At 35.4% G+C, this 13516-nt stretch overlaps 1 protein-coding gene and 1 non-coding gene across 2 annotated transcripts; one reads left to right on the top strand and one right to left on the bottom strand.

Moving 5' to 3' along the window:
• The first annotated feature begins 1418 nt into the window (after positions 1–1418).
• TRNAF-GAA (transfer RNA phenylalanine (anticodon GAA)) lies at positions 1419–1491 on the top strand. The gene has a single exon. It is a non-coding gene; the product is annotated as a tRNA-Phe (tRNA).
• Positions 1492–4420: 2929 nt separating this feature from the next.
• LOC136412405 (aconitate hydratase A-like) lies at positions 4421–12451 on the bottom strand. Its single transcript, XM_066395462.1, has 4 exons — positions 12134–12451; positions 11781–11836; positions 9060–11631; positions 4421–4528 (listed from the first exon to the last, which is right to left on the bottom strand). The coding sequence occupies exons 1-4, from the start codon at positions 12449–12451 to the stop codon at positions 4421–4423; spliced, it is 3054 nt and encodes a 1017-aa protein (XP_066251559.1).
• Positions 12452–13516: the final 1065 nt, after the last annotated feature.

Here is a 13516-nt window from a genome sequence, read left to right as displayed (position 1 = left end):
GATTTATCGTTTTACCTATTGATTTTTTCGATAGCAGTTTTATCTTCTTTTGAATGGTATAACCTAACTCAGGGAAATAAAATTTTATACGTTTTTGCATTATTATTGATTGCACTACCAAGCGCCTCATTAATATATTTATATAATCTACCACAGGGAAAATACGCATTAGTATGGTTCGTTTTAACCATTTGGGGAATTGACGTTACTGCCTACCTATTTGGTAAGAATTTTGGTGGAGCTAAAATTTGCCCAATTCTTAGCCCTGGAAAAACTTGGACAGGACTTCTTGGTGCGATTTTAGCTGGAGTAGTGTGCACAATTTTTGGATCAATATTTTTTGGTCTATTTTCAATTTTTTATTCTCCAATCATTGGCCTTGCAATTGCTATTCTAGCGCAACTTGGCGATTTCACTGAGTCGCTTGTTAAAAGAGCTTACGGTGTTAAAGATAGTGGAAATATGATACCTGGCCATGGGGGAGTGCTCGACCGCATGGACAGCTTCATCTTTACTGCCCCTCTTATTGCTATTTACATAAGCTAAGTTTGCAAAAGAAATAAAGTGCCATTAGAGTTCATCCCTAGTCAGCTCCCCAACCGCTTCTACAGTACAGTCATGGACAAACGTCTTTTCACAATAAGGGCAGGCTATTTCCTCTTCTTCTTCCATATCTAAATATATTAATGGATGGCCGGAACCCTCATCATTTTCATCACCATGACAACAAACTTTTCTATTATTAACCCTCACTTTTGACATGCTGCTCCTTTAGCTTATAACATTTTATATATTGAATATACCCATTCAGAAATAAAAAACAACAAGCACTATTCTCCATTTTTTATCCTATTCAGGTTAATCAATTCGTTTTGAACGCCTTTTGATACAAATTTGCTAACATCTTCTCCTAATCTTGCTATTTCCTTTACAAAACTTGATGAGATAAATTGAGTATCTTCAGAAGCGGGAAGAAATATGGTTTCGATTTCAGGAAGAAGTTTATAATTTACCCAACTCATTTGAAACTCGTAATCAAAATCCGATACTGCTCTTAATCCCCTAATAATAACAGAAGCATTCTGCTCTTTGGCAAACTTCACTAGCAACCCATTAAAAGATATAACATCTGCATCAATTCCTAGCCCTTTGATTTCATTTTCAGCCATGCTTGTGCGTAGCTTTGTGTCAAAGGCGATATGCTTATTAATGTTTTCTGCAACTCCTATTATTAATTTATCGACTAGTTTACACGCTCTTTTGATTATATCAAGATGCCCAAAAGTTATAGGGTCAAATGTGCCAGGGTAGATTCCTGTTCTGTTATTAATGTTCATCCTTTATTTTTATATAAACTACTTTAAAAACTTTTGATAGACATAATAACATTTTTTATCTAAAAATAAAAGTATACAGTTGGCCTGATAGCTCAGTTGGTAGAGCAAAGGACTGAAAATCCTTGTGTCGCTGGTTCGATTCCTGCTCAGGCCACTTTCCTTTCTTACTAAATTTACCTTTTTATTGTAAAACGTTCTATAATATGTTATGATATTGATATAAGTGTTGAGAGGGTAAACTATATGTATAAATATTATAGCAGAATATTTAATATCCTATTAATTATAGTTCTATTATTAAGCAATATTACTTATGCTGGCGTTAGTGAAAAACCGGCATCTCAACATGTAACCAGAAAAGAAGAACCAGCGTCAACTGTCTTGATGGCAGAAAATACAGTAAATAATGACATAGTTGTTGGTTTATTGAAAAAGGAAGGAGCATTTGGGCGTGAGGTATCTCAAATTTATGAGATATTCAATAATTTTGGAGTTAAAACCGTACTCATTGATTACAATAAAATAATTAACCTAACAGGAATCCAAGAAAAGTCGCTTATCTTTGCAAAACAAGATGAAGTGTTGGCGCTAGCACTAGACCGAATAAAAATTGAAGTTGCACGATTCATTAAAGAGCAAAAGATAAATAGAATATTTATTCTAAATGATCTTCATCAGCCAAAAACTCGCATTGCTGATTTTTACAACGATCTTGCTACTAAAGCAATTGTAAAAATAGTAGATGACAATCCTGCAATTCATTTACTTGGCATATGTGGTGGGTTACAAGACATTATGCGTGCAAAAGGAATTGAAGTAGCGGGTTATGAAAGACAGCAAAAGACCCATTTAATGTCAGCGCTTAATCCAAAGCAGGAAGATGTGCCTTTACAACAGATAAAGATTGTTCCAAATAGTCGTTTAGCAGAAGTAGTAGCCAAATTCCTAATACCTGATGAAAATGGTTGGTTTTCAACATATTTTCCAGATGCTCATTCAGGAGCAGTAAGTAATACACCAGAAAATAGAAGAAAATTGGAGTCACTTGGATATAAAGTTGCAGCATTTTCCAGTGAGGGGGTAATAGAGGCTATTGAAGATAAGCATGGTAATGTTCACTTTCAAAGTCATTCAGAAGCCCTTGTTGTGAAGTCAAATAAAAACCTCTATTTATCAAATCACAAGGAACGTCAAGTGTCTACACTAGTTGCTATAGCGATTATGAATGATTTTCTTTATCGTGCTTAATGGCTATAGCTTTAGGCTTACCGACGATTTGATAAACGACAGATTTGTCATGTATCCGTTCACACAATGGCGTCAACTTAAGGAAAAATATCAGCGATAGTGTATAAAATTTCTCTCTAAATTTTTCATCATTAAATTATCCAAAGAGTGCAAGGGACAGCACTTTTGTTTCTATTTTATTGCAACAAAAAAGTTTAAAATGTGTCTTTTTTAGGTGAAACATGCAAAAAGGAAAAAACCTTATTCTACAAATTAAAAATGCAATATACTCGAAAACTTTTCAGAAAATCCATTGTGTTGAGTTTTACACGAACAAGCTTTTTCGACAGTATTTTCTATGATTTTAAAGTTAGTTAAAAAAAGTTTGGGAATAGAATGTGAACTTATGGAGCCATTGACATGTACCCTCAAAGCAAGCTTTTTCTAAAGCAAGGTATAAGATTTGCCATACAGGCTTTCAAGAATTTAAGCATCCAAACAGCCTATCAGGATGAACCTGAGTTGGAGAGGCTATAGACTTATTGCAGCAGATGGTTCTGGTATGAGATTACCCAGCTCTGGGGAAATTGTATCCGAGTTTGAACCAAATAGAACAACAGGCACCATTGGCAATTTGTTTGTTGATTTGTGTACTTCGCTGATTTGTAGTGCTCGTCTTGCAGCTTGGAATATAGGTGAACAAACGTTGGCGGCAGAGCAATTACCCGAAGTTATCACTCAAATGCGTTTATTAAATCAAATTATTTATCTATGATCGTCTTCAGTAAAATTCATTCAGCAGCATTATGATTTGGAAGTAGATTTTATTTTTCGCTTGCAAAAAAGAAATTATAGTAAGCTATGGGAACGCTGGCGAATTAGATTTTGATTTTATATTAGAAAATGAAAAGCTAAAAAATAAAATGAAAGGACAGAAAGTAAGAGTTATAGTGCTGACATTAGCCAACTGAGAAACAGAGTTTTTGACCGAGACTTTGGAGCAAAGCTTATGTGTTAAGGTGGCACATAGAGGAGTGCTATAAACGACTCAAAGTAGGAGCAGAGTTAGAGAATTTTTCTGGAGAGGCTGTGTTACAAGAATTTTGGGCAAACTTGGTCATGTGCAATATATTATCGCTTCATATGTGTGATGCACAAGGGCCCAGATCAAATTACTGAGTATCGTTTAAATTTTTCAGTTTTATTTGGTGTAATGAGGCAGAAACTCTATCAGGTACTTATTGCGCCAAAAAACTTTCAAGCCCTTTTTAAGTATACGCGCTAAAGTTAAAATCCGACCGGGACAGCCGCAATAAAGTAGATAAGCCTAAACGCCATCATGTCTTTAGGAGAGTTTGCTAATGAAAGTTCTTAAGTTGACGTCATTGGCTGAACGGATACGATTTATTTCAGTGCATGAGCTGGTCCTTTTCGGATTTTAGCGCTGTGTACATAACTGCACGAACGTCTAGTTTAGGGGTAAGAAAAATTAGGGCCTGCAAATTAATCCAAACACATAAGTGTAGTGTTACCACCAAATGCTGTAGTGTTAACACTTACAACTTTTTCTGTAGAAAAACGCTGTAAATAATGAGGACCACCAGCTTTTGGCCCAGTGCCAGATAGTCCTCTACCACCAAATGGTTGTATCCCCACTGCTGCACCTATCTGGTTACGGTTGATGTAGACATTTCCAACTGATATTTTTTTACTTATAGTGTCAATTTGACTTTGTATACGACTCTGCAAAGAAAACGTAAGTCCATATCCAGTACTATTTATATCACTTATAACTTCATTTAATTGTGACTTGTTAAAACGTATGATATGTAAAATAGGACCAAATACTTCTTGCTTTAATTGCGAAATTTTTTGTATCTCATAAATATATGGAGGAAAGAAATAACCATTATGAGAATTTGTATCCATGGGTACTTTAAATAACAGATTTGAATCTCCGTCCTCTGACATTTTTTGCGTATGTTGAGTTAGCATATCGATAGATGCTTTGTCAATTATTGGACCAATATCAGTACTAAGTTGTATTGGGTCACCAATCTTGAGTTCTTGCGCTGCACCGCATATCATTTTTATCTGCTTCTCTGCTATGTCCTCTTGAATAAACAGCACTCTAAGTGCAGAACAGCGTTGGCCGGCGCTGTGAAACGCAGAAAGTACAACATCCATAGCCACTTGCTCTAAAAGAGCAGAGCTATCAACTATCATAGCATTGAGCCCTCCTGTTTCAGCAATAAGTGGTACGATAGGACCATCCCTATTTGCAAGCATTTTATTGATTATTTGAGCAGTTTGTGTTGAGCCAGTAAAAGCTACTCCGGCAATTCTATTGTCTGGAACTAATATTTTGCCTAAATATCCACCATCCCCAGGAATGAGGTGTAACACATTTTTTGGTATCCCAGCTTCGTGTAGTATCTTAACAGCTTCATAGGCAATAATCGGCGTTTGCTCTGCCGGTTTTGCAAGCACCGTGTTACCTGCTGCAAGTGCAGCTGAAACCTGCCCAAGAAAAATAGCAAGTGGAAAATTCCATGGTGATATGCATAAGAAAACTCCCCTGCCCTCAAAAAAGATGAAGTTATCTTCACCTGTTGGACCTGGCAATTTTTTCCAGTCGCTCAGTTCATTCTTTGCTATCATTGCATAATAACGCAGAAAGTCAACTGCTTCCCTTACTTCTGCTATTGCATCGGATAAAATTTTTCCTGCTTCCACAATCAGAATGTAAATTAACTCCTTCATCCTTTCCTCAAGCAAATCTGCAGCTTTTTCGAGGTATTTAGCGCGCTCTACTGCTGAAACATTCTGCCACTTAGTAAAAGCACTATGTGCTATTTCAAGAGCGTTTAAAGTTTGATCGCTTGTTGCACTTGACACTTCTCCAATTATATTTTCCAAATGTGCAGGATTCACTACTTCGATAAATTCAGCACTATCAAATAGTGCCTTTCCATCAATTATTGGTCCAACTTGCCACTTTTTTTCACTAAAATCCTTTATATCATCTGCAAATTGTGAGACTATCACAGAATCACTAATATCCGTTCCCAAAGAATTTTTTCTTTCTGGTCCCAAAATATCTTGTGGTAATGGAATGCCTGGATGAGGTTCATAATTAAAATTTATAGCTTTTTCCAGTGGATCTGAAATTAACTCATCGATTTTAACGTTAGGATCACTTATTTGATTAACAAACGAACTATTAGCTCCATTTTCAAGAAGGCGTCTTATAAGATAAGGCAACAAGTCACTATGTTCCCCAACGGGTGCGTAGACACGACAGCTAACATTTGTTGCAAGCTCTGACATTGCATAATCATATAAGTCTTTTGCCATTCCATGTAAGCGTTGAAATTCAAATCCAGGGTGGTTTTTATCAGCAAGTTCCATGATAGAAGCAAAAGTATAGATGTTATGAGTTCCAAAGCATGGGTAAAAGCTGTTTGGTTTACTCAAAAGTTTCTGTGCGCACACGAGGTAAGATACGTCAGTATAGCTTTTTCTTGTAAATACTGAGTAATCATTTAATCCCAATTCTTGCGTACGCTTGATTTCTGAATCCCAATATGCACCTTTTACAAGTCTGACCATAATTTTATGATTTGATCGAATAGCAACATCCTCTACAAAGTCAAGAACAGACAAAGCACGTTTTTGATATGCTTGTACAGCCAAGCCGAGCCCTTCCCACTCAGAAAGTGATTCATCAAGCCGTAATTGTTCAAACAAGATTAAGGAAATTTCAAGCCTTTCTGTTTCTTCTGCGTCTATGCATAGTGAAATGTTGTATTTTTTTGCCTCGCGGCAGAGCTCTAAAACCTGAGTGAATATCTCACCAGCAATTCGGCCAAATTGACTAAATTCATAACGTGGGTGTAAAGCAGAAAGTTTGATTGAAATTCCATGGGATTTAAAACAATCATTTATTTCAGTGGATTCACCTATAGCTTTTATTGAGTGCATGTATGAATTAAAATACTCTTCTGCATCCTCAGTTGTGTGAGCAGCTTCGCCAAGCATATCAAAAGAGTATAAAAACTTACTATTGTCATCTAGTTTTGCGTACCTTAAAGCTTCTTCTATGGTTTCTCCAACAACAAAATGATTACCAAGCATAGACATTGCTTGTTTTACTGCTTTGCGAATGATCGGTTCTCCTAAATTCTTAAGTAACTTAGAAATTGCGTAATAGAACTTCGAATCGCCTTCATTATCTCTCAATATACTGCTACCTATCATTAAACTCCACGTGGAAGCATTGACGAACAATGAAGAAGAATATCCTAAATATTTACTCCATTCTTGATTGGCAATTTTATCTTTGATTAGCTCGTCTATTGTATAATCATCTGGTATTCTAAGTAGCGATTCAGCAAGGCACATCAATGCTGTTCCTTCATCATTGGAAAGCGAGTATTGCTGCATAAAGGAATCTACAATACTTAATTTATTGTGTTTGATTTTTTCAATAACTTGTTTTGCAATATTATAAATTCTACTTTTTGAATCAGCTGAAAGCTCTGCTTTTTCTACAAGATAACGTATATAACTCTTTTCATCAGTACGATAAAACCCTTGTAAACGTTTTCTGAGTTCATTAGGTTCTTGTATAGAGCTTATCATATATAATTATCTCCAAAAAATACTCTGACACCATATGTATGGTGAAATTATATCATAACTTTGCACAGAGCAAATTGTTATTTACAAAAGAGCTAGGATGAAAAAGCCTAAATGGGAGCCGCAAGTGCAGTTTTGTGAGAAATTAGTAACGCTCCCTTCCTTTAATTTTTCTTAAAATCTCTACCTTTTTGAGAAAAATTTCCATAAATGTGATATTACAGAAATAAAGTTGTTGACTTTATGGCAAAGCTTATTAGCATAAAATAAGAATTATATTTATAATTTAAAGTTTGATGTATTACAAGCACTCCAATCTTATCACTACTCCCCTCATTCTTGTCGGCTAAAGCCGATATATATCTTCATAATCATTTTTTGCTGTCAAAATTTTAAATATAAATGAGGTTCTTATGTCTACTCTCAAACATAAATATTTGCCATTTTTTATGTGGTTTTTTCCATTATCTTTTTTGCATATCAGTTTATCTTACGTCTTTGGCCTGGACTAATGATGCATCAGATCATGGATCAGTTTGTTATAGATACTAGCCATCTTGGAATACTTGCAGCATTTTATTATTATGGTTATTCAGGAATGCAAATACCAGTTGCAATTTTACTAGATAGATTTGGTGCACGATATATTGTTTTTATATCTGCTATGTTTTGTGGTATTGCTACTTTAATGTTTACATATACAAATAATTTCTACTTAGCAGTATTAAGTAGATTTTTGATAGGGGCATGCTCTGCAACTGGATTTTTAGGTGTTTCTAAAGTAGTTTCAGAATGGTTTCCTAAAGATCAATATACAAGGATGATAGGTTTTTCATTCACCTTGGGACTTATGGGTGCAATTTATGGAGGCAAACCTATAGGTTTATTAATAGAAAATCATGAATGGCAAAGTGTTGCCTTAACACTTGGGGTAGTATCAATAATAATTGGCTTTACAGCATACCTTGCTTTGCGTTCACCACAAAACACAAAAGTTATGGCTTCAGACGAGCAATGTAAAATGGGTAATTTGAAATCTATTCTTACTTCTCGACTGATCTGGTATTTGGCCCTTTCTAATTTTCTGATGGTAGGCTCATTGGAAGGATTTGCTGATGTTTGGGGAGTTGCATATTTAACGACTGCTTATAACTTAAACAAAGGTGATGCAGCAGGTATTATATCATTTATATTTTTCGGTATGCTTTTTGGTGGACCATTGTTAGCTTGGCTCAGCAAAAAATTGGGCAACTATGCCGTTATTACAATGTGCGGATTCAGTACGGCACCAGCTTTTATATTACTCTTAATGAATAAAACATACGATGCACTTGCACTATCTTGTCTCCTTTTCTCTGTAGGGATTATGTGCTGCTACCAAGTTATAATGTTTGCTGTAGGTAGCGAATTAGTAGAGACGAAAAATTTAGGGACTGTTACAGCATTTTTAAACAGCATAAACATGTTAGGCGGTTCATTTTTTCACACCGTGATAGGCAAAATCTTAGACTTATCTTGGTCTGGAACTTTAAGTGAAGATGGGGTTAAGTTGTATGATCTTTATGCTTATCAATATGCTCTTAGTACCATTCCAATTTGTGCTTGTTTAGGTGGTACAGTAGTTTTAGTTATAAGCCTGAAGGCAAAAAAACTAACCAATAAATAGTTGGTTAGTTTTTTATACTCATTTCTGCAAAAATCAAGACAGTAACCTGGCAGCAGAGAAGAGCGTCAAATAAAAAAACAACGATTGAAAAATTATCAACACGAAATTGCGTGTTTACTTAAAACTTACAGACAATAAACTTCCAATACTGCTATAATCTTACTGCAATAACTTTAAAAGGATTGTGCAAGTATGTAGCTCAACACTCCACCACACATCAAGTATTTAGTCTCAGTTGCGGTTTGTACACAGCATTTGAGTTGAATTGATTGCTTTGAATTATCCTTTCTCTTGATGATACATTCTAGATTTCCACCTGGCACTATTTCACCTTTTACGCTTATTACCTCGCTACCATCAAATATCTTTCTGGTTATTCCATTTTGGAATATAAGTGGAAGAACACCCATGCCGACCAAGTTGGACCTATGTATACGCTCAAAGCTTTCTGCAATTACAACTTTAATCCCCAACAATAAAGTACCCTTTGCTGCCCAATCCCTACTTGAACCTGTGCCATATTCCTTCCCTGCCACAATGATGAGAGCTTCCTTGTAGCGCATTGCTGCATCGAAAATTGACATAATTTCTTGAGAAGGAATATATTTTGTATATCCACCTTCGGTGCTAACCATTTCATTTTTTATTCTAATGTTAGCAAAAGTCCCACGCATCATTACATTGTGGTTACCACGACGAGACCCATACGAATTAAAGTCCTGTGGCTCAATTCCAAGATTTTTTAAATATATACCTGCAGGACTACTTGAGGCAATATTTCCAGCAGGGGAAATGTGATCAGTGGTTATGCTATCGCCAAACATTGCCAATATTTGTGCACCTTTTATATCGATTTCATTATTTTTAGGTGATAAATTATCAAAATAAGGCGGATTTTGTATGTAAGTGCTGTTTGCATCCCAATTATAGATTTCACTTTTTTCACACTTTATCTTTTGCCAATGTTCATCACCAGAAAAAACATCCTTATACTTTTGTATGAACATCTCACGTGTTACCACACTTTTAACACAATCTTCGATTTCATTGTTTGTTGGCCATATATCTTTGAGATAGACATCATTTCCATTCTTATCTTTGCATATTGAATCTTTTGTCAAATCAATTTGCACAGTGCCTGCAAGTGCATATGCAACAACAAGTGGCGGAGATGCCAAGTAATTAGCTTTGACTAACGGATGAATTCTTCCTTCAAAGTTACGATTGCCAGATAAAACTGCAGCAACAGTTAGGTTTTTATTTTTAATATCATCTTCTATATCTTTATTAAGTGGACCAGAATTCCCAATGCAAGTCGTGCAACCATATCCAACTAGATTAAAACCCAAAGCATTTAGATCTACCTGCAATCCAGACTTTTCTAAATATTCTGTTACAACTTGTGACCCTGGAGCAAGAGAAGTTTTAACCCAAGGCTTTGATTTTAATCCAAGTTTAATTGCATTACGAGCTACAAGACCTGCAGCAATCATCACACTTGGATTTGAGGTATTAGTGCAGCTTGTTATTGCTGCAATAACTACACTTCCATCTTGGAGTTTATCGTTTTCCTTTGACTCATTAACTGAAAATGATTTAGAAAAAGACTCTGCCACTTGTGAAAGAAAAACTTTATCTTGTGGTCTTTTGGGACCAGCCATTACTGGTTCCACGCTCGATAAATCAAGTTCTAGTGCGTCAAAAAATGCTAACTCATTATTGCCACGCCACAATCCTTGCTCTTTCGCATAAGCCTCAACTAACTTAATCAGCTTTTCTGGCCTTCCGGTTAAGCTTAAATAATCTAGCGTTTTCTGATCAATTGGAAAAAATCCACAAGTTGCGCCATACTCCGGGGCCATGTTTGCTATAGTGGCTCTATCTGCCAAAGATAAATAATCTAAACCATCACCATAAAATTCTACAAACTTACCAACAACGCCTTTTGTTCTTAGGATATTGGTAACCGTCAGCACTAAATCAGTTGCAGTTACTCCTTCCGGCAGTCTGCCAGTTAATTTAAATCCAACTACTTCTGGAATCACCATACTAATTGGTTGACCAAGCATCACGGACTCGGCTTCTATGCCTCCAACACCCCAACCAAGGACTGATAATCCGTTAATCATTGTAGTATGACTGTCAGTACCAACTAAAGTGTCAGGATATATGACTCCATCATCATTACACACAACTTGCGCTAAATACTCAAGGTTTACTTGGTGGCAAATCCCTGTGCCAGGCGGCACTACTCTAAAATTTGTGAAGGACGATTCCCCCCACTTTAAAAATTGATATCTCTCCAAATTTCTTTTTACTTCTAGCTCAACATTCTTACTGAATGCGGAAACACTTCCATAACTATCTACTTGAACAGAATGGTCGATCACAAGATCAACGGGCACAGACGGATTTATGCTGCTTGGATCACCTCCATTTTTCTTGACATAACTCCGCATTGAAGCTAAATCAACAACAGCAGGAACCCCTGTAAAATCTTGCATCAACACCCTTGCTGGTTTATAGCTAATTTCGTGATTAGTGTGTTTATTAACGCAGCCTGCTAGTACTCTTATATCATCCAGCTTTACGTTTACTCCATCTTCATTGCGCAATAAATTTTCAAGCAGCACCTTAAGTGAGCAGGGCAATTTAGTCACATCTATTCCTAAAAATTCACTAGCACTACTTAGGCTAAAATAGTTGTATGACTTCCCGTCAATGTTTAAAGTCGTTTTTGCGTTTAAAGAATTATTCATCCTGTGTAACCATTTTTAAGTAAAAAATCAACTAATGATGTCATTCCAGTGCGTGACACTGGAATCCAGCCTATTTCATCATAGACATTGTTTTTGACATATGTTCCTAGGATCCCCTGCAAATTGTATGACTTGCAAACACTTCTATACCTGGATCCCAGTGTCACGCACTGGGATGACAAGGATGAAGTACATTTGGATGACAACTGAATATATAGATCACATTCAAAATTATTACGCATATTCTTCCGTATTTCAGACATTTCTTCTTTTGCCAACTAAGTAGTACAGCTATTTTTTAGCTATACTACAATATATTAGTTAAAATTGGAATTACTACCGTTACTTTTTTGTTGTTGACCTTGCTGCTCATACATAGTTTCAAAATCTATAGGATCTAGCATCAGTAGGGGAAATCCACCACTACTTGTAACTCTTGCAATTATTTCTCTTGCAAAAGGGAAAAGAAAAGTAGGTCCGCCAATAAACAAAGCTTGTCTTACCTCTTCCTCACTCAACTCTTTTAAATTTTCTATTGAAAAAATGCCACAATATTTCGTCTCACAAATGAAAGCTACGCCATCTTTTATGCCTTCATCTTTTACCGTTGCTTTGACTTCTATATGCAAAGTAATTTCATGGAAAGATTTTTCTTCATCCACTTCTTCTTTGTTTTTCGTCCCTTCTAATTTTGCTGAATTGATATTAACCATTACATTAATATCTGGAGCTTTGCTAGAAGAAAGGAATGGCGAATTCGGATTCTCAAACGATAGATCTTTAACATATTGACCGTGAATTCTCATTTTTTGTTGTGGCATTTCTTACGTCTCCTTTAATTAAGTTGAGATATTTAATACTTTCTTATATAATATATTCATTTACAAACGAATAGCAAACCTGATTATAAGTTGATATGAAAAACATATTTTCATTAATAATGTTCGGATACTTTATATGCCAAGGAGTTGAGTTACTATGATAGAGCTTGTAATATATGCTTTATTAGCGGTGTTCATTTTTTCACGTTTGTATAATTCTTTAGGAAGGTCAGCCAACCTCAACCTAAAAAAGCTAACTAATGTATTGGATGTAAGCCAAAGTAGAGAAGATGTAGTAGAAAACATTGAGGGTTACATTGATAGCAATGATGAAAATTCAATAAAAGTTACTTATAAACAAATATTAAAAAAAAACAAAGATTTTTCTATTTCCCACTTTATAGAAGGTTCAAGCATAGCTTTTGAATTAATAATAAAATGTTTCAATCAAGGAAATTTGTCTCAGTTAAAACCACTTCTCGATAAAGACTTATATGATAATTTTGCAGAGAAGATTAAACATCGTAAAGAGGTGCACGAGTCTATAATTGTTTCTATTGTTTCACAAAAGATTTTAGAAATAAAGCTAGTAAAAAACGCAGTGTTTATTGCAGTATATTTCCTTTCAGAGCAAATTAACTTCGTTAAGAATAATAAAGGGGATATCATATCAGGTAGTGCATCCACCATTAATAAAGTTGAGGATGTATGGCAATTCAAAAAAAATGTTAATTCATCAGACCCAAGCTGGTTGCTTGTTTCTATTCACTATAAAAAGACAAGTAACGATAAGACAAATGACAAGTAAGATGAGTTTTTTTTGAAATGGAAAGCAAGCTACGCGAAATAGTACTTGACACTGAAACGACAGGTCTTGACACTGAATCTGGTCATCGAATTATTGAAATAGGGTGTGTGGAATTAATTAATCGTATTCCAACAGGTAAAGTATTCCATCGGTACCTTAACCCAGAAAGAGATATACCTTATCACTCGTTTAAGATTCACGGTATTAGTGAAGAATTTTTAGAAGATAAACCATTATTTTCAAATGTTGCACTTGAA

The sequence above is a fragment of the Euwallacea similis genome, chromosome 12 (genome assembly GCF_039881205.1).
Source record: "Euwallacea similis isolate ESF13 chromosome 12, ESF131.1, whole genome shotgun sequence".
Taxonomy (NCBI): Eukaryota; Metazoa; Arthropoda; class Insecta; order Coleoptera; family Curculionidae; genus Euwallacea; species Euwallacea similis.
This window is presented reverse-complemented; position numbering and strand designations above follow the sequence as displayed.